A 22,658-nucleotide genomic window follows, 5' to 3' on the forward strand; every position below is an offset into this window, starting at 1 on the left:
TGGGCTGACATGAAATATTTATAATACATATATCCAAAAAGGGCTTCTCTCTAGCATATCTAAAGAACTCGTACAACTTAATAGGATGAAAATAAAAAACAAAAAATGGGCAAAAGATGTGAACAGACACTTCACAAAAGATAGACAAATGGCCAATAAGAACAACAACAACAAAAAAGTCCACAGCATGAGTGTTTTAACCATATTACTTTGGGTAAGGTATGGTGATGCAGATCAAGAGAGAGAAAGTGGAGAATTTTACAATTTATTATACTCACAGTTCCCAAGGGAGAACACAGCATGCCATGTGGGGTCGCTTTGTGGAAGTGCCAGGATCATACACAAGGCCACGGGAGAGAAGAGAACTGTGGGCAAGCACCTTTATTACTGTTTCTGTGGGAAGGAATGATGGAGGCAACGTAAGCTTAGGACTTAGGCAAGGCTTAGGACTGCTACTTTGAATAATTTCAGCAGACTCTGGGGAAGAGGGGCTGTCCCTGGTTGTCTGGTACGTGGTCCTGGGGCAATTAGGGCAGGTGTATAGTGTCCTGGAGTGTGAGCGCCCAATGAGAGAGGTAGTTAGGGTGTGCACTTAACCAGCAGCTCAAGAAGAGCAACTGATTGGCCTCTAGCCAGGGTCTAAAAACATTTGGAGATAATCCATTTGTAAAAACGGTATTAGGATGAGTCCTCAAGTCACCAAGAAAAACACAAAGCAACCACAATAGCAAGTACAACGTATCTACTAGAATGGTTAAAATGTGAAAGACAGACAATGTCAAACGTTAACAAGGCTGTGGAGAAACTGGAACTGTTACATATTGCTCATGAGAGTATAAGCTGGCACAACTACTATGAAAAGCAATTTGGCATTTCTTGTAAAAATTAAACATAGATCTACACTATGATCTAGTAATTTCACTCCTGGGTATCTGTGCAAGAGAATTAGAAATATATACCTACAGGAAACTTGTTCAAGACTGTTTATAGCAATTTTACACATAACCACAACTCTGTAATAAAAAGACCACTCCCCCCGCCCCACCCCCAGTCCTTGAAGCCATAAGCAACCACTAATTTACTTTCATCGCTGGATTTCCCTATTCTGGAATTTCATCTGAATGTGATCATAGAACGTGTGGTCTTTTGTGATGGGTTATGTGTTGTTTTTTTGTCCACTTGGCAGAATGTTTTTAAAGGTTTGTCCCAGTTATAGTGTATATCACTACTTCATTCCTTTTTATGGCTGCATGATAGTCCATTGTGTGGATATGCCACTGTATTTGTTTGCAAGGGCTGCTGTGACAAAGTACCACAGAGTGGTGGCTTCAACAACAGAAATGTATTTTCTCATAATTGTACAGGCTCAATGTCCAACGTGAATGTGTCACCAGGGCTGTTTCTTCTCCCTATGTCTTCCCATGGTCTTCCTTCTGTATGGGCAAGCCTGTGTCCTAATCTCTCTTTATAAAGACACTAGTCATTGCGTTAGGGCCCACCTTCATGCCCTCACTAAACTTGAATTACCTCTTTCAAGACCCGATCTCCAAATACCATCACCTTCTGAGGTACTAGGTGCTAGGACTTCAATATATAAAATTTGGGGGGACAGATTCATCCCACAACAGCCACATTTTGTTTAGCCACCTGTTGGTGGACATTAAGTTATTTCCACATTTTGCTATTGTGGGTAATGCTGTTATAAAAATCCATTTACATGTTTGATTATCTTTTTTTTTTTTTTTTGACAATGCGAACTCTAGTTTGATTGGTCTGGCTTGTTAACAGGTAAGTCTCCTGCTCAGAGAACAAAAGGGCCAGCTAATGGTGAGGGAAGGCAGTGTCTTCAGCCTTCCAGAGTCATGGGTCTGCAGGGCTACCCCAGCCCAGTGCAATTCTCTGCCCTTGTGCCTAGGAGGAAAGAAGGGAAGAGGCTCTTTGGGTGGGGGAGTGGGAGGCAGCTACAGGGTAATTTTAGTGCAGAGCCCAGGGTCTGTTCTTCACAGGAGGTAGTAATCACATAAAGTTTTATTCAAACTTATAATAAATGAGAGAATTGTATATTATTCTCACTTGGGTTTTTTTTCTTAAATTTTCTTTTTTACAAAAAAAAAGGTGGGGGGGGGCAGCAGGAAAGAAAAATACAGGAGGCAAATGAGCCAGATACCTGGGTTCAGATCAGAAGGGACCAGGGAGATGAGAACCAAGCTGTTACTGCTGGAACAGTAACACTGTGGCTGGCCCCAGGGCTCTCTCCAGGCATCCTGGGGGAATGGCAACAAGCCCTAGAAGCAGAGACAAAGGTGGGAAGATAGCTGTCCCCAGACCAGCAGCAGTACCATTCCTCTGGTGGCCACCTTGGGCAGTCAACTGGGTTGAAAATATTTGAGGCTCCCATGTTTGGAGGCCGGGTCTCCAAAGCATGGGCCCATGGGGTCAGACAAAAGGGAAGAGGTGTGAAGGGATGGCACAGAAGGGCTGTGAGTTCCATCAGAGTCCTTCCCTGGGACCATGGGGATCCAGGGGGGCAAGGGGAATCAGGACTCTTTCCTGTTTGTCAGCCGATCAGCTTCTTCAGGAAGCCTTCCTGCTGGTCCCTGATACCTACAAACTTGCCCATCATGTCCCATTCTTGATGGCCAGCACATTGGGGAACAGCTGACATCTCATACTCATAATGTGTGGTCATTAATATCCACCTTGGTCATTATCACCTTTCTGTGCTGTTTGGACACCATCTTCTCTAGCCTTGGCCCCAGAGGAAAAAAACCTGCAGGGACCACACCACTGTGCATGGAAATCCACAAGCACTGGTTCTCACTGTTGACAACTCACTCTTGAAAGTCAGGTCCACCCTGGATGTTAAAGGTCACTGTAGAGACTCTGGTGGTGTGTATACTGATTAGGCTGGACCAGGTGTTCCTGTCAGGCCACCAGGACTGTACTGTGGGGTCTGCAGAGCCCTGGAGGTTAAGGGGTGCCCACCTCATCAGAAGTCTCTGAGCCATCTTCCTACAGTATGAGTAGAGAGTTGCACAGCTTGGCCCTCACCACCCATCAAAGGTACTCCTCCATTTACAAGTTTTTGTGTGGACATGTTTTTTATTTCTCTTGGGTATATACCCAGAAATGGCATTGTTGGGTCATATGGGAACACTATGTTTAATCATTTAAGGAAACGCTAGTCTGTTATCCCAAGTAACTGCACCATTTTACACTCCCACCAGCAGTGTATGAGAATTCCAGTTTCTCTATATCTTCACCAACATCTATTATCTCTCTTTTTTTTAAATTCTAGTCACCCTAATGGGTACAAAATGGTAACTCAGTGTGATTTTGATTTGTATTTCCCTGCTGGCTAAAAGATGATGTTGACCATCTTTTCATGTGCTTGCTGACCATTTGTATATTGTCCCTTGCAGAATATTCATTCAGAATCTTTGCCAATTTTTAAATTGGGTTATTTAAATTTTGATTTTTGAATTATAAGCATTTTTTTCTATATTCTAGATACAAATTATTTATCAGATATATGATTTGCAAATGTTTTCTCCCATTCTGTGAGTCATCCTTCACTTGTTTCCAAGTTTGGGGGATTATGAACAGAGCTTCCATGAACATTACCCTACAGGTTTTGATGTGAACATAAGTTTTCATTTCTCTAGGGTAAATACCTCAGAGTGGAATTTCTAAGTCATATGGTGTATGTTTAACCCTATAAGAAGCTGCCAAGAAGGGACTTCTGGAATGGTGCAGTAAGGATCTCAGTAAATCTTCTCCCTTCACAGATTAAAAAAAAAAAAAAAAGGCAAAAAAATTACCATTTTAGAACACTATAAATGAACTGAACTTCTATGACAAACTAAAAGGTATTTATTGAAGAAACACTACTGAACCTCAATAACAACAGTGGGATTTGTGACATTCTACCTTGGGTCACTCTCAATCATTCTCAACCAACACCAGAAACTGCAGAAACTGAGTCTGGCAGTCATCAGAGGGGACTTACCTGATTTGAAACTCTGTAAAAGGTCTATCCTCAGGGCATTATTGAAAACAAGAGCAAGAGGTGTCACTCTTTGAAGGTCAGCATCACATCCGCCTAGGGCTGTGAAACGGTTAGAACTGGAAAATAAGACCGTGACAGGGACTTTGAAAAGTTCTGACAGGGACACCTGGATGGTGCAGTAGGGGGTTGGGCCTCCAACTCTTGGTTTCATCTCAGATCATGATCTCAGGGTTGTGAGATCAAGCCATGATGTCGGGCTCCATCCTGGGAGTGGAGCCTGCTTAAGATTCTCTCTCTCCCTCTCCCTTTGCCCCTCCCCCCTTCTCTAATATATCCACTGGAATTAAATTTTTAATTTTTATTATTATTTTTAAAGATTTTATTTATTTATTTGACACAGAGAGAGATAACAAGAGCAGGAACACAAGCAGGGTGTGTGGGAGTGGGAGAGGGAGAGGCAGGCTTCCCACCGATCAGGGAGCCCAATGTGGGGCTCGATCCCAGGACCCTGGGATCATGACCTGAGCCGAAGGCAGATGCTTAATGATTGAGCCACCCAGGCACCCCAAAATTTTTTTTAAAAAGCATCTGTATACCAAACTCATAAACAAGTAGATAAGCCCCAGATCTTCCTTGCAGATGCTGAATAACATTGTTCCTCAACAAATACAAGTTAGATATAAAAAAAAACCCAAACAAACCACATGAGGCATACAGAAAAATAGCAAAATAGCAGACATAAATTGAACCATATCAATAGACAGAAATAGGCTGAAAAAAAAAAAAATGGAAAAAGATACACCATACAAAGAGTGGCCAGAAGAGAGAAGGGATGGTCACATTAACATCAGACAAAATATGTTTTAAAAAAGTTACTAGAGAAAAATAAGGACATTATTTAATAATAAAAGGGTAATTTCCTCAAGAAAATATAACAATTATGAACATATATGCCCCTAACAACAGAACCTACAGTTACATGAAATAAAAACTGACATAATTGAAGGGAGACATAGACAATTCAGTCATAGAAGTTGGAAAGTTAAACAATACACTCTCAATAATTGATATAACAACCAGGCAGAAAATCAGCAGGAGTACAGAAAACTTCAGTAATACTAGCAACCAATTTGACTGAGCTGATATTTATTGAACACTCTACCAAGAGAAGAATACACACTCTTTTCAAGGCAGCATGCCCTATTATTCTCTCCAGCCTAAATAATATGCTAGACCATAAAGCATCTTAATAAATTTTAAAAAATGAAATCATGCTAAGTATGTTTCTGACTACAATGGAAATAAATTAGAAATCAACAGGGCGCCTGGGTGGCTCAGTTGTTAAACGTCTGCCTTCGGCTCAGGTCATGATCCCAGGGTCCTGGGATTGAGCCCCGCATCAGGCTCCCTGCTCCGTGGGAAGCCTGCTTCCCCCTCCCACTCCCCTGCTTGTGTTCCCTCTCTCACTGTGTCTCTGTCAAATAAATAAATAAAATCTTTAAAAAAAATTAGAAATCAACAACTAAAGATATTTGGGATTCAAAAGTATTTTAATCAACACATTTCTAAATACTCTAGGAATCATCAAAAAAAATTATAAGAAATTAGAAAAGTATTTTGAACTGAATGAAAATAAAAACAAAGCCTATCAAAATGTATGGAATGCAGTTAAGGATGTTTCTAGTGGGAAATTTGTATCTTTACATACATGCCTATGGTACCATAAAAGAATTAAGATCTAAAGTCATTTGGAAGAATTCACCAGTGAGGCTGTTTGGTCCTAAGCTTTTCTTTGTTGGAAGGTACTGGATTGCTGATTCAATCTCCTTTCTAGTTGTAAGTATATTTAGATTTTCTATTTCTTCATGATTCAGTCTTAGGTTGTTTCTAGGAATTTGTCCATTTCATCTAGATTATCCAGTTTGCTGGCACAAAATTGTTCATATTACTCTCTTCTGTAAAATTGGTAATATCACCTCTTTCATTTCTTTTTTACTTTTATTTTTTAAATTATTTTTTAAATTTAAATTTTAGGTAGTTAATATACAGTGAAATATTGGTTTCTGGAGAATTTGGTAGTTCATTACTTACATACAACACCCAGTGCTCATCAAAACAAGGGTTCATCACCCATCTAGTCCATCCCCCACTCACCTCCCCTCCATCAACCCTCAGTTTGTTCTCTACCGTAGAGTCTCTTATGGCTTGTTTCTCTCTCTCCTTTTTTTCTTTCCCCCTTCCCATATATTCTGTTTTCTTTCAGTTCCACATATGAGTCAGATCATATGGTATTTGTCTTTCTCTGACTTATTTCACTTAGCATTATACTCTCTAGCTCCATCCATATAGTTGCAAATGGCAAGATTTCATTCTTTTTTTTTTTTAAAGGTCATGGGTTTTTATTTTTTTAATTTAATTTTATCATGTTGTTATTCACCATTCATTACATCATTAGTTTTTGATAAGATTTCATTCTTTTTCATGGCTGAGTAATTATTCCATTGCATGTATGTGTACACACACACACACACACACACACACCCCATATCGTCTTTATCCATTCATCAGTCAATGTGCACTTGGGCTCTCCCCATAGTTTGGTTATTGTTGATAATGCTGCTATAAACATCAGCGTGCATGTATCCCTTTGAATCTGTTTTGTTTTTTTTTTTAATTTCACATAAATAATGAATAAGTTTTACTACAAAAACATCCTTAGTAAATATTGAAAATTTTTATAGTATACTAGAAAATTATTTTTTTAATTATTTTCAGCTAGCCAACATATAGTATATCATTAGTTTTTGATGTAGTGTTCAACGATTCCTTAGTTGCATATAACACCCAGTGCTCATCACATCACGTGCCCTCAATACCCATCACCTGATTACCCCATCCCCCCACTTCCCTCCCCTCTGTAACCCTGTTTGTTTCCCAGAGTCGAGAGTCTCTCATGGTTTGTCTCCCTCTCTGATTTCTTCCCACTCAGTTTTCCCTCGCTTCCCTTATGGTCCTCTGTGCTATTCCTTATATTCCACATATAAGTGAAACCATATGATAATGGTCTTTCTCTGCTTATTTCACTTAGCATAATCCCCTCCTGTTCTGGTAGGTATTCATCCTTTCTGATGGCTGAGTAATATTCCATTGTATATATGAACCACATCTTTATCCACTCATCCTGTTGAAGGACATGTTGGCTCCTTCCACAGTTTGGCTATTGTGGACATTGCTGCTAGGAATATTGGGGTCCATGTGCCCCTTCTTTTCACTACATCTGCATCTTTGGGGTAAATACTCAGTAGTGCAATTGCTTGGTCATAGGATAACTCTATTTTTAACGTCTTGAGGAACCTCCATACTGTTTTCCAGAGTTCTATTTTTAACATTTTGAGGAAACTCCATCTCTTTCATTTCTAACGTAGTTATTTGAGTCTTCTCTCCTTTTAGTCAGCCTAGCTAATGATTTGTTAATATGTTATTTTTTTGGAGAAACAACTCTTGGTTTCATGAATTTCCTCTACTATTTCATTAATTATCCCTACTGTTTTTCTATCTCCTATTTTATTTCTCTACTCTGATCTTGATTATTTCTTTCCTTCTAGCACCTATGGGTTTAGTTTTTCTCTTCTAGTTCTTTCAGGAGTAAAGTTCAGTTGTTGATTTGAAATCTTTTTTTTTTTTTTTTTAAGATTTTATTTATTTGTCAGAGAGAGACAGCGAGAGAGGGAACACAAGCAGGGGGAGTGGGAGAGGGAGAAGCAGGCTTCCCCTGGAGCAGGGAGCCTGATGCGGGGCTCAATCCCAGGACACTGGGATCATGACCTGAGCCGAAGGCAGACACTTAATGACTGAGCCACCCAGGCGCCCCTGAAATCTTCTTAATATAGACATTTACTGCTATAAATTTCCCTCTAGTACTGCTTCTGTTGCATGTCACAAGTTTTGGTAGTTTGTGTTTTTGTTTTCATTTGTCTCAAGATATTTTCTAATTTCCCTTGTGATTTCTTCTTTAACTCATTAGTTAAGAGTGTATTGATTAATTTTCACATATTTGTTGATTTTCCAGTTTTCCTGCTACTGAATTCTAGTTTCAATCTTTTAAAATTTATTAATATTTGTTCTGTGGCTTAACAAGTATTAACTAGTTCTATGTTCTATCCTGGGGTGCCCGGGTGGCTCAGTCAGTTAAGCATCTGCCTTCGGCTCAGGTCATGATCCCAGGGTCCTGGGATCAAGCCCCACATCGGACTCCTTGCGCAGCATGGAGTCTGCTTCTCCCTCTCCTTCTGCCTACTTGCTCTCTCTGTCAAATAAATAAATAAAATCTTAAAAATAAACATATAGTCTATCCTGAAGAATATTCCACACGCACTTGACACAAATGTATTCTATTGTTGGGTGGAGTGTTCTGTGTATCTGTCAGGCCCAACTGGTCTACAGTATTGCTCAAGTCTTCTATTTTCTTATTGATCACCTGTCTGGTTGTTCTATATATTATTGAAAGTAGGGTGCTGAAGTCTCTCCCTCTCTGTCAACATTTGCTTCATATACTTCAGAGCTCTGATGTTTGCCACATATGTGTTTGTAATTGATAGATCTTCTTGGTATATTGACCTTGTTATCAATATATTATATAATGTCCTTCTTTGTCTCTTGTAACAGTTTTTAGTCTATTTTGTGTATTAGTATAGCCAATTCCTGCTCTATCTTGGTAATTATTTGCAATATCTTTCCCAATCATTTCATTTTTAACCCATGTGTCTTGGATCTAAAGTGAGTCTCTTGTAGACAGCTTATAGTTGGATTCTGTTTTGTTTTATATCCATTCTGCCAATCTAAGTCTTTTGGTTGGGGAGTTTAATCCCTTTACATTTAAAGCAATTACTGATAATGACTTACTTTGCTCTTTTGTTGTTTCCTATATCTTATAGCTTTATTGTCCCTCATTTTCTCCATTATTGCCTTCCTTTGTGTTTAGTTGATTTTTTTATAGTGACACGTTTTGACACACTAATATTACAGTGTAATATTAGTTTCAGGTGTAGAATTTAGTGATTCATCACTTACATACAACACCTGGTGCTCATCACAAGTGTCCTATTAACCCATCACCTATTTAACCCAGCCCCCCACACCCACCTTCCCTCCAGTAACCCTCAGTTTGTTCTTTATAGTTAAAAAAAATATGGAATGCTTCATGAATTTGTGTGTCATCTTTGCACAGGGGCCTTGCTAATCTTCTCTGTATTTTTCCAATTTTAGAATATGTGCTGCTGAAGCAAGCACTCATTCACTATTTTTAAAGTTACATTCTTAATAGATTCTTTAAAGCATACCATATATATCTTTTTTAAAGATTTTTATTTATTTGAGAGAGAGAGAGCAAGAAAGCAAGCACGGGGGTGGGGGGAGCAAAGGCAGAGAGAGAAGCAGACTCCCTACTGAACAGGAAGCCCGATGTAGGGCTTGATCCCAGAACCCTGAGATCATGACCTGAGCTTCATGAAGGCAGATGCTTAACCGACTGAGCCACCCAGGTGCCCTGCATACCATATACTAATGTAGAATTGACTTCAGAATTATAGCAACTTAATTCCATTGACTTATATAAATGTTACTCCTATATAGTTCCATTCCATCCTCTCACTTTCTGTGCTTTTATTTTTATACATATCTATATATGCTACAAATCCTGAGATCAAAACACACCTCAGAGATTGACCTTAAAAACCAGTCCTTCCAGAATTAAATTGGATCAGACTACTGAGCAATTTACACCTCCAAGAAATTGTTGAAAACAGCAGAGCAATCAGCAGGAAATCAGTGGAGCCTAATGAGCTGGAAATAGTACCAAATGAGGCAGATTGCTTCACAAAGAGATCAAGGGAAAGGATAGTTGGAGACTCCTGCCATCCTAGGTGACTGAGAACACATCCAAGCACAACACTAAATGCTTCACATTGCAAAGGGAAATGGATTTCACTAAAACAGCCTAGTCAAAACACAAAACAAATTAAGCAAAAAACAACAAAAGCAAGTCTGCGGGTGGGAGGAGGGACTGATATTCAGAATTGCTATGATATGTTACCTAATATATCCATTTTTTGGCAAGAAAAAGGGACAAGAACAAAGGAAGATATGAAGACAATGTTTCATCAAGTAGAGAATATCAATAAAGAGATAGAAATAATAAAAAGAACCAAATGGCAATTCTGGAGTTGAAGAATGCCATTAACTAATATAAAAAAAAAAATCATAAGAGCTAACCAGTAGATTTGAGTTGGCAGAAGAATCAGAAAACTTGAAGATAGATAAATAGATATTATACAATCTGAAGAACAGAGAAAACAGAATGAAGGAAAATAGACAGACTCAGATAAATTTGGAACATCTTTAGATGCATCAACGTATGTTTAATGAGAAAACCAGGAGGAGAGAAAAAAGAAATGAGGAGGAAAAATATTTAAAGAAATAATGGTTAAAACCATCCCAATTTTTAAAAAACATTTTATTTATTTATTTGACAGAGAGAGACACAGTGAGAGAGGGAACACAAGCAGGGGGAGTGGGAGAGAGAGAAGCAGGCTTCCTGCCGTTCAGGGAGCCCAATGCAGGGCTTGATCCCAGGACCCTGGGATCATGACCTGAGCCGAAGGCAGATGCTTAATGACTGAGCCACCCAGGCGCCCCCCACCCCCAATTTTTAAAAGAATTTTATTTACGAGAGAGAGAGAGAGAGGAGGGATAAGCAGACTCTGCACTGAGCATGGAGCCCAACACGGGGCTTGATCTCAGGACCCCAAGACCATGACCCGAGCCAAAACCAAGAGTCAGACACTTAACTGAGCCACCCAGGCACCCCAAACCATCCCCAATTTTTTGACAAGCATTAATCTATACATACCAGAAGCTCAACAAACTCCCAGCAGGATGCGTGCAGACACCCACAAACAGATACATCATGGTAAAAATGCTGAAAATTAAAGACAAAGAGAGTATCTTGAAAGCAGCAAAAGGAAATCAATGTATTACTCACAAGAGTACCTCAATAAGATTAACAGCATGCTTCTCATCAGAAACAATGGAGGACATAAGGCAGTGGGATAACATATTCAAATTGCTCAAAAGGAAAAACCCTACCAACCAATCTTATAACCAGCAAAATTATCTTTCAAAAATGATGGTGGGGCGCCTGGGTGGCTCAGCTGGTTAAGCATCCAACTCTTGTCTTTGGCTCAGGTCATGATCTTGGGGTTGTGAGATCAAGCCCTGTGTTGGGCTCCATGCTGGGTGTGGAGTCTGCTTAAGATTCTCTCCCTCTCTCTCTCTCTCCCTCTGCCCCTCCCCTAACCCTCTCCCTCTCAAAAAAAAAAAAAAAAAAAATGATGATAAAATAGATATTCCCAGGAAATAAAAAATGACAGAACTCATTCCTACCTGGCTTACCTTAAAAGAAATACTGAAGAATGTTCTTCAAGTTGAAATGAAGTAATTCTGGACAGAAATTCAAAACCAAATAAAAAGTAGTAGAAGTAATTATAATACAGTATAGCTTCATATTTCTTCCTAGGAGATTTAAAAAGTTGTATGGAAAAATATTTATGTAATTGTACTGTTGGCCTTAAAATATATAGAAATTATTAGCTCATTCCCCAGGTGTGTATGATAAAATAGCTATCCTATGGTTTCAGTTATTATTTTTAATTCAGAGGAACTATTTGCTTTAACATTGCCCTCAGCCTTGAATTTTCCCATATTGTTTCAAATAAAATCAGTTCTTTCGGAGAGAGCTTCAGAGCTCTTTTCTTATAGACTGCTACTCCCTCTGGGCAAAAATCTCTGAACCACTATTCTGGGCATTGTGTTTGGTGGTAGCCTCTACTCTCATCCTGCCTCTCTTGGTGTGAATCTGTCCTAAATGTGAGCTGAGATGAGGACAATCAGGGTCCCAGTATTCTGGGCTCCCTATACCTGAGTAGAGTATCCCATCTATGTAGGGTAGGGGCTGGTGGAGGAAGTCCCAAACTACTCAACCATACTCATCAGGCATTTAGCCTCTTCAACTGAGTTGGTAAGGATGAGAAACACTTGCAGCCTCCCCCTTCCTTTGAGATATGGTAACCCTTGATTGGGAGCTGGAGGGAGAGGGAGCTCCATCTTCTTGGTCACACCTACCTACAATGAAGCTTCTATCAAGGGAAGCTGCAGAGTGGAGGAGGGAACAGGTCATATTTTAAATGCCAGGTTCTCACTGTTCTTTCCAAGTTTCAGTAAATTTTTTGATAAATATTTCACTTGCTGTATGCCCTTATGATGTTTCAAACTTTAAATGTTTAGTTGTTGTGGGATTTTAAATTTTACTTTCCAGCTTTACTTCTTTTACTTGGGAATGGGTCTGCAGAGATACCTTTTTACTCTATGATCTGGAAGTGGAACATAAGGTCTTAGATCTTTTCTGATCTCAACTTCAAACTTATCCCTGGAACAGAGATGGCCTACAACAATCAAAAACTAATACCAAAACCAAAAACCAAAAACCAAAAATAAACAAATAACCTCCAAAACAAAACAAAACAGCAAACCCTGGGGAAGGGAGAGAATCTGATTTCCAGAGTTACCACATTTATTAGATTCAAATGGCCAGTTTAAACAACAATATCAAAACCAAAAGGCATTCAAAGAAAATACAAATTAATCAACAGAAATTATCCCTGAAAAATAACTAATTGCAGATATACTAGACAAAGACTTTAAAATAACTGCCTTAAAGATGCTCAAAGAACTAAAGGAAAATATGGAGAAAGTCAAGAAAATAATGTGAGAACAAAATGGAATATCAATAAAGAGATGGAAATCTAAAAAAGACAAAAGAAATTCTGGAGCTGAAAAGTACTGAAATGAAAAATTCACTAGAGGGATCCAAAGGCAGACTTGAGCAATCAGAAGAAAGCCTCAGAGAACCTGAATATAGAACAATGAAAATTACTGAGTATGAGGAACAGAAAGAAAACGATATTAAGGAAAAGCAAACAGCCTAAAGGACCTCTGGGATACCATCAAGTGGACCAACATATGCATCATGGGAGTCCGAGAAGGAGAAGAGAGAGGGAGGGAAAAAGGCAGAAGAAATCTGAAGAAATTATTTGAAGAAATAATGCTGAAAACTTCCCAAATTCAACTAAAGACATAAAATAAACATCCAAGAAGCACAACAAACTCCATATAAAATTAAGTCAAAGAGATCCATACCTGTGTCAACTACACTTCAATTTAAAAAATAATTGATAGGGGCGCCTGGGTGGCTCAGTCGTTAAGCGTCTGCCTTCGGCTCAGGTCATGATCCCAGGGTCCTGGGATCGAGCCCCGCATCAGGCTCTCTGCTCGGCCGGGAGCCTGCTTCTCCCTCTCCCACTCCCCCTGCTTGTGTTCCCTCTCTAGCTGTCTCTCTCTCTCTCTGTCAAATAAATAAACTAAAATCTTTTAAAAAAATAAAATAAAATAAAAAATAAAAAATAATTGATAAAAAGAGATCCACAAGACACATTACAAACTTTCAAAAGACAAAGAGAACCTTGAAAGTGATAAGAGAAGTGAATCATTACATACAAGTGATACTCAATAAGATTACCAGATTTCTCAGCAGAAATTCTGGAGGCCAGAAGACAGTGGATCAATATATGCAAAATGCCAAAGGAAAAAAACTTTAAACCAAGAATCCTATATCCAGAAAAACCTGCCCTTCAAAATTGACAGAGAATTAAGACATTCCCAGATCAACAAAAGCCAAAGGACTGGGTGCTTGCTAGACCTAGCCTGCAAGAAATGTTCAAGGGAGTCTTGCAAGGTGAAATGAAGACACTAGACAGTAACACAAGCTATATAGAGAAATAAAGATCTCAATAAAGGTAAATACATGAGCAATTAGACAAACCAGTAAACAATGGTTTGTAGTACCTTTTGCTTTTTATGTGATTTAAAAGCTTAATACATTTAAAGAAAAAACAATTCGTGTAAAAGCTAGCACAGTAATAAGTGCTGACATTAAGTTTTTTGGTAATAGTGTAAGTACCTGATATTAATATTTTGGTCACTGAGGCATCCATTTCAAAAGAAATCCATCTTGAATAGACATACTGCCAACTCTTTGACACAACTACTAGCAAAACAACCAGAGAAGGAATTAGGTCACCCTCACTCATGAAGCTCCTTGTTTCAGAAAGCCCTGGGTAACCTAGATAATTGATCACTTGAGTAACCTTGCTTCTCCCTTCCAGTACCTTAATTCCCACTCAGGCTTTAAATTAGCCAATAAGGAGTGAAACTGTGAAACCCTAGACACCCCACCCTCAGTTCCTAATAAAGGCAGAGCCCCAGGTCTGCACTCTCTCTCCCTATACCTGCAACCTCACTGTGCGGCCCTTGAATGTACCATGGGTCTTAGAGGATCTGTAATAATGCCTGTTCTTCGAAGTTCTCTGATGGTCATTGCTGAGGTATATCTTGAAATCGTAAGAACCACGGGGGCTGATCCAGCCACAGCTTTGGTCCCAGTGGGGGAAATGTCTGTGAGGGCTTGCTACAAGGACTATGGGCTTGAGCAAGTGTCTCAGGCATTCCTTCCCCCCCCCCCCGAGAGAGAGAGAGAGAACAAGCAGGGAGAGACAGAGGGAGAGGGAGAGAGAGAATCTTAAGTAGGCTCCATGCCCAGTGCAGAGCCTAATTTGGGGCTCAATCTCACAACCCTGAGATCATGACCTAAGCCAAAATCAGGAGTTGAACACCAAACCAACTGAGCCACCCAGGTGCCCCGTGCCTCAGGCATTCTTAGCCAATAACATCATCAATAGGCTGGGAGTAACAGGACATCTAATATTACTGTAACTTTGGTTTGTTACTCTAAATCTTGTTTTCTACATTAAGAAACAAATTAGTCTCTTTTAGAGACTAATGCATTTAAAAGATTATTAGCTTGTTTTGGGACACACAATGTATGAAGACATAATTATGTGACATTAACAGCCAAAAGAGGTGGATACAGAGCTGTAAAGGTGCAGTTTTTGTATGTTACTGAAATTAAGCTGGTATAAATTCAAATTAGGATGTTAAATATAATCCACATGGTAACTACAAAGAAAATATACACAAAGGGAAATGAGAAAAGAACTTAAACATTTCCATACCAAAAAACCCCACAAAAACCCAAAAAACCTAAACACAAAAGCCAGTAATGTAGGAAGTGAGGGATGAAAAAAATCCATAAAGCATATAGAAAGCAAATAACACAATGATAGAAGTCCCTCCTTATCAGTAATTACTTTAAGTGTAAATGGATTAAACTCTTCCAGTCAAAAGACAGTGATTGGCAGAACGGATAAAAACACATGATCCATCTTCATAAGATCCAAAGACACAGATTGACAGTATCAGAAAAAAGAAAAAAAATTCCATGCAAAAAGTACCAAAAGAGCAAGTGTGACTATACTAATATCAGACAAAATAGACTTTAAACCAAAAGACCTGGAAGAGCCAAAGCCATCCTGACACAGAAGAACAAGGCTAGAGACATTTCCCTATTTCAAACCATATTACAAAGCTATAGGAATCAAAAGAGTATGGTATCAGCACAAAACCAGGCACATAGATCAATGGGACAGAATTGAGAGCCCAGAAATAAACCCATACATTCATGGTCAATTAATATTTGAAAAGAGAGCCAAGAATGCTCAATAAAGACAGTCTCTTCAATAAATGGTGCTGGGGAACTGGATATTCACATGCAAAAGAATAAAACTAGACTCCCCTCTTATACTACTCACAACAATTAGCTCAAAATGGATTAAAGACTTAAATAAATGTAAGACATGAAAACATAAGACTCCCAGAAGAAAACACAGGCAAAAAGTTCTGGCAATGATTTTTTTTTTTTGCATATGACACATATAGCACCAGTAACAAAAGCAAAAATAAATAACTGGGACTATATCAAACTAAAAACTTCTGCACAGTAAAATAAATGAGATAAAAAAATGAAAAGGCAACATATGGAGGGAGAAAATATTTACAAGCCACATACTGGATAAGAAGTTGATATGAAATCATAAAACTCAATAGCAAAACAAACAAACAACCCCCAGATAATCTAATTTAAAAACTGGTAAAGAACCTGAAGACATTTTTCCACAGATATTCAAATGGCCAACAGGTACATGAAAAGGTGCTCAATATCACTAGTCATCAGGGAAATGCATATCGAAACCACACTGAGATATCACCTCACACCTATTAGAATGGCTGTAATCAGAAAGACAAGAAATAACAAGAGCTGGTAAGGAGGTAGAGAAAAGAGTACCCTTGTACACAATTGGTGGGAATATAAATTAGTGCAGCCACTATGGAAAACAGTATGGAGGTTCTTCAAAAAATTAAAAATACCACTACCATATAACCCAGCAATCCCACTTCTGGCTATATGTCCAAAAAATAAAAAATGAAATCACTATCTTTAAGAGATATCAGCACCCTCATGTGCATTGCAGCATTATTTACAATAGCCAAGAAATGGAAATAATCTAAGCATCCATCAACAGATGAAGGGATAAGGAAAATGTGGTGTGTATTTTACATTGGAATATTTATATGGAATATTATATATAATATGGAATATTATTCAGCCATAAAAAATAAGATAAAATCAAATAAAGGGCTAGTATCCAAAATCTAAAAAGAAGTTATTAAACTCAGGGGCGCCTGGGTGGTTCAGCCAGTTAAGCATCTGCCTTCGGCTCAGGTCATGATCCCAGGGTCCTGGGATCAAATCCTGCATCAGGCTCCCTGCTCGGCGGGAAGCCTGCTTCTCCCTCTGCCTCTCCCCCTGCTTGTGCTTGGTTCTCTCTCTCTCTGTCATATAAATAAATAAAATCTTAACAGCAACAAAAAAAGAAGTTATCAAACTCAACACCCAAAAAAACAAAAAATCCAGTCAAGAAATGGGCAGAAGACATGAACAGACGATTCTCCAAAGACATACAAATGGCCAACAGCCACATGAAAAAATGCTCAACATCACTTGGCATCAGGGAAATACAAATTAATCCTCATTTTTACTGTCCTGATCCTTATATTAGCTTAGGGTTTACTCTGTTTTGTCTTATAGCTTCTTGACCAGAAGGTTCAATTTTTTTTCCCCTAAGGTTTATCAATTTCTCATGTGCCAGACACAATAAAGGTACAGGGGACAAAGTGCTGAACAACAAAAGAAGGTTCTGGTCAAAGCAATCTTGGTTTCTTATATCTTATATCCTATCTTTCTTAAGGATATTAATTCTGTACAGAGTTTAGCTCCAGCCACATTCCACAAGTTCAATCATGTTTGCAATTTAATGCAATTCATTCCTGAAAAGTCAATTTCATTTTTAAATTTTCTATTGATTCAGGATTTAAATACACTTTATTATAAATTTTCAAAGAGGTGACATTCTCTCCACAGATCTTTACAGTGGAGATCTTTACAATAGTATCATCTTATCCAAATGATCAAACTTAGTTTTACTAACAAAGCAATGACCTGTCCTTACACGCTTTCTCACTTGTTGCAATATGACATACAAACATAACCTACAAAGTATTCTCCCCTTAAAACATTTAATCTGAACCTAATGGAGCCTCTAGACTCAATTTCCTTTGTTTCGTTTTGTTTTTAAAGATTTCATTTATTTGACAGAGAGAGAGCACACACAGGGGGAGTGGCAGGCAGAGGGAGAGGGAGAAGCAGGCTCCCCACTGAGCAAGGAGCCCAATGCAGGGCTCGATCCCAGGACCCTGAGATCATGACCTAAGACACCCAGGCACCCCCCCCCCCAGTCTCCTTTGTACAGAAAATACAAAGGATAGAAGGTGGCTAAATGACACCATACAGAAACATAAAATCTAAACAAATGGCAGACAATTTTCCTGGACATCTCAAAAAGTCAACATTATTTAAGAATTTTTGAAAAAGGAGAAATGTTCTAGATCCGTGGCGCTCTACAGTGCGTACCAAAATCCCCTGGAAAGCTAAAACAAACACAGAGGTTCAGTGGGCCTGGACCTTTGTATTTTTACTAAGATCCACAGATGATTCTGATACCCAAGAAATTGTGAGTCACTGTTGTAGACTAAAAAAGAATAAAGATGGGGCGCCTGGGTGGCTCAGTTGGTTAAGCGACTGCCTTTGGCTCAGGTCATGATCCTGGAGTCCCGGGATCAAGTCCCGCATTGGGCTCCCTGCTCAGTGGGGAATCTGCTTCTCCCTCTGACCCTCCCCCCTCTCATGTACACTCTCTCTCTCATTCTCGCTCTCTCAAATAAATAAATAAATCTTTAAAAAAATAAATAAATAAAAAAGAATAAAGAGCACTAACAACCAAATACAGTACAGAATCCGGAATGCATTCTACTTAGAAAATGAACCCCTGTAAATGGCATCTTAGAGGCCAATGAAGAAACTGATGAGATAGATACTGTGGAATTATGGAGAATTTCCTTAAGGGTAATTATGGTACTATGGCTATATATGAGGTTGTCTTTATGTTTGGGAGATACACACTGATGTAATAAAGGGGAAAGTATCCCGGTGTCTTAAACATATTCTCAATGGTACAACATAAAATATACAGAAAAATAAATGTCAAATTGTTAACAACTCTGAATCTACAAAGGGGTATATGGGTGTTCATTCTTTCAACCTTTTCATATGAGCAGCAATTTTCAAGATAAAGTTGAAGAATATATAAATGGATAGGTTTTATTTTGCTATTCTTTTACTAATATTTATCTTAGCTTCTGGACAGAGAAATAAATTATACATTTTCTGCCAGTTGATATTTTTATAGACAAATCCCTTCAAATGAACTCTCCCTGATTCTTGAACATTTCCTCACTCATTAAATCCCTAGGGTTTCTTTCCAAAATTAACTTTTTGATGTAACTTAAGGAATGAACTCTTAATGAAAATCCTCTCGTATTCTTTACTTCCCATGAAATCTTATACAGAACAAGTTATTTAAAATTTAATAATGAAGGAATGGATGAGGTTTTTCTAAATTATTCACAATAATGCAATTTTCCTGTCATCAACAATGCTAATGAAACATAAAAGCTGTTCTTTATGAACACAAGCATGTGCCAAATACTCTTTTAAGGATTTTGTGTGTACTAGAACACCTTTATTCCCGTAAATGCATTAGTATATACTCACTTTTGTTGCCATTTACAAATGATGCACAAAGAGGACAGGCACCTAATGTCACATAGGTAGTGAAATGGCAATGGTGATAAAGCATCTGCCTCAGGTAGACGTTAGCTTACATTTGTTCCAACAACAGTTTTCCTCCAGTTTGAGTTTGAAGGCTTTTCTAAGTGTATGAAATTAACATACTAGGAAAATATCTTTCATGATTAGTAAATTGTGAACATGAAGGCTACTCTGTATTTCTTTACATTCAGAGACTTTCTCACCAGAAAGTCCTCTCAACACTAAGGTGTTTGCTGTGACTGTAAATCTTTCCACGTCACTCATACTCAAAATTCCTCACCAGGAGGAATACTGTGCTGTTGAGCAAATCTCAGTCCACGATGAAAGGTCTTCCCACATTTTTTTATATTCATAGGATTTCTTGCCACTATGAACTCTCTGATGTTAAGTTGTTCATATCCAGTGATTTTCCCACATTCCTCATATTCATAGGACTTCTGACGATTATGAATTTTCTGATGTCGAGTAAGCTGACCATTCACAGTGAAGGCTTTCCCACATTCTTTACATTCATAGGGCTTCAGACCTGTATGAATTCTTTGATGGGCAATAAAAACTGACCTAAGTCTAAAGGCCTTCCCACATTCCTTACATTCATAAGGTTTCTCACCAGTATGAATCCTCTCATGCTGAATAAGGTTTGAGCTACAACTAAAGGTCTTTCCACATTCTTTACATTCATAGGGTTTCATACCTGTATGAATTCTCTGATGAGCAGTAAAGACTGAACTAAGTCTAAAAGTTTTCCCACATTCCTTACATTCATAAGGTTTCTCACCAGTATGAATTCTCTGATGTACAGTAAGTTCATAATTATTGCTAAAGGCCTTTTCACATTCCTTACATTCATAGGGCTTCTCACCAGTATGAATTTTAACATGTTGAATAAGGTTTGAGCTACGACTAAAGGCCTTCCCACACTCCTTACATTGATATGGTTTCTCACCAGTATGAATCCTCTGATGTACTCTAAGTTCGCTACCACAAGTAAAGCATTTCCCACATTCCTTACATTCATACGGGTTCTCACCAGTATGAATTCTGTAATGTCCAAGAAATTGGTAGTGATGTCTAAAGGCCTTTCCACATTCTTTACATTCAAAGGGTTTCTCACCAGTGTGAATTCTCTGATGTACTCTAAGGTCTGTACCACGACTAAAGCTCTTTCCACATTCCTTACATTCATAGGATTTCACACCTGTATGAATTCGCTGATGTTCAATAAGTTGGTACTGATGTCTGAAGGCTGTCCTACATTCCTTACATTCAAAGGGTTTCTCACCAGTATGAGTTTTCTGATGTCGAGAAAGTTGTAGGTGAAGTCTAAAAGCCTTTCCACATTCTTTACATCCATAGGGTTTCTCACCAGTATGAATACTCTGATGTTGAATGAGATTTGAGCCACGATTGAAGGCCTTGCCACATTCCTTACATTTAAATGGTTTCTCACCAGTATGAATGTTCTGATGTCGAGTAAGCTGTGTCAGAAGAGTAAAGGCCTTTCCACATTCCTTACACTCAAAGGGTTTCTCCCCAGTATGCATTCTATGATGTTCAATAAGTCGGTAATGATACCTAAAAGCCTTCCCACATTCCTTACATTCAAAGGGTTTCTCACTAGAATGAATTTTCTCATGCTGAATAAGATTTGAACCACGATTAAAGCCTTTACCACACTCTTTACATTCATATGGTTTCATGCCAGCATGAATACTCTGATGTTGAACAAGGTTTGAGACACGATTAAAGGACTTCCCACATTCTTTACATTCAAATGGCTTCTCACCTGTATGAATATTCTCATGACGATTAAGCTGGGTGAGAAGACTAAAGGCTTTCCCACATTTCTTACATTTAAAGGGCTTCTCACCAGTATGAAATTTCTGATGTCGAATCAGTTGTATATGGAGTCTAAAGGCCTTCCCACATTCTTCACATTCAAATGGTTTTTTTCCAGTATGAACACTCCGATGCTGAATAAGGTTTGAACCACGACGAAACATCTTCCCACATTCCTTACATTCATAAGGTTTCACACCTGTATGAATTCGCTGATGCTCAGTAAGTTGGTACTGATATTGGAAGGCTGTCCCACATTCCTTACATTCAAAGGGTTTCTCACCAGTATGAGTCTTCTGATGCCGAGAAAGTTGTAGGTGAAGTCTAAAAGCCTTTCCACATTCCTTACACCCATATGGTTTCTCACCGGTATGAACACTCTGATGTTGAACAAGATTCGAGCCACGACTGAAGGCCTTGCCACATTCCTTACATTTAAATGGTTTCTCACCAGTATGAATGTTCTGATGTCGTGCAAGCTCTATCAGAAGACTAAAGGCCTTTCCACATTCTTTACATTCAAAGGGTTTCTCACCAGTATGAATTCGACAATGTTCAATAAGCTGGTAATGATATTTAAAGGCCTTCCCACATTCCTTACATTCAAAGGGTTTCTCACTAGAATGAATTTTCTGATGCTGAACAAGATTTGAACCACGATTAAAGCCTTTCCCACACTCTTTACATCCATATGGTTTTATGCCTGTATGAATACTCTGATGTTGAACAAGGTTTGAGCTACGATTAAAGGACTTCCCACATTCCTTACACTCAAATGGTCTCTCACCTGTATGAATATTCTCATGGCGATTAAGCTGGGTAGGAAGACTAAAAGCTTTCCCACATTCCTTACATTTAAAGGGTTTCTCACCACTATGAAATTTCTGATGTCGAGTAAGTTGGACAAGAAGTCTAAAGGCCTTCCCACATTCCTTACATTCATAGGGTTTCTCTCCAGTATGAATACTCTGATGCTGAATAAGATTTGAACCACGACTAAAGTACTTCCCACACTCCTTACATTCATATGGCTTATCTGTAGTGTGAATAAGAGAAGTATGATGAGTAGAAGTATGCATTTTTTCATAGCTTATTATCTTTTGATTGATATACCCCTCTTGATGTCCCTGTTGTCCCCTAAATCTATTTCTGCATTTTGAGTCATTTCTAAAATTGGAGGTTTTAAGGTCAAGAGTTTTACTTATTTGCTTTATACTCTGTTTAGGCAAATTTATTTCATGAATATCATTTTCTGGAGATAACTTCTCAGCTCCATAATTTGACTCCAAATCTGAAAGAAAAGGAGAAAGCAAACACATTTTACCTTCCTGTACACACATGTACAAAATCCATTAAAGAATATATAACTCTAAAAATATACATACAGAAAAAAATTTCTTAAATATATATTGAAGTATATATAATACACTTTCAGAGAATTTGAAAAAGAATAAGAAGAGCTCCAAAAATGAAGAAAGTTTGTTAGATGGTGATGCTCATAATAGGGGAGGAGAT

General features: G+C 38.4%; 1 protein-coding gene, 1 long non-coding RNA gene and 1 other non-coding gene across 10 annotated transcripts in view; all 3 read right to left on the reverse strand.

Annotated features, from left to right (window-relative positions):
* Positions 1-182: 182 nt before the first annotated feature.
* LOC118537453 (uncharacterized) lies at positions 183-15,824 on the reverse strand. Its single transcript, XR_004918148.2, has 5 exons — positions 11,459-15,824; positions 10,917-10,985; positions 4,010-4,125; positions 3,675-3,780; positions 183-393 (listed from the first exon to the last, which is right to left on the reverse strand). It is a non-coding gene; the product is annotated as an uncharacterized LOC118537453 (long non-coding RNA).
* Positions 9,192-9,298, reverse strand: LOC118537565 (U6 spliceosomal RNA). Its single transcript, XR_004918189.1, has one exon. It is a non-coding gene; the product is annotated as a U6 spliceosomal RNA (small nuclear RNA).
* Positions 15,825-15,878: 54 nt separating the features above from the next.
* The window catches only part of LOC118537544 (uncharacterized), an 89,761-nt gene continuing 82,981 nt past the window's right edge, over positions 15,879-22,658 (reverse strand). For 7 of the 8 annotated variants that reach the window (XM_036095035.2, XM_036095034.2, XM_036095044.2 and 4 more), the window contains one exon: positions 15,880-22,434. In XM_036095035.2, coding sequence (XP_035950928.2) covers positions 19,571-22,434 — 2,864 coding nt within the window. In that variant the 3' untranslated portion in view covers positions 15,880-19,570. Of the gene's footprint in view, positions 22,435-22,658 lie in introns of all 8 variants that reach the window. The other variant, XM_078063509.1, reaches the window with a different exon arrangement.

Source organism: Halichoerus grypus, chromosome 15, assembly GCF_964656455.1.
Source record: "Halichoerus grypus chromosome 15, mHalGry1.hap1.1, whole genome shotgun sequence".
Classification (NCBI taxonomy): Eukaryota; Metazoa; Chordata; class Mammalia; order Carnivora; family Phocidae; genus Halichoerus; species Halichoerus grypus.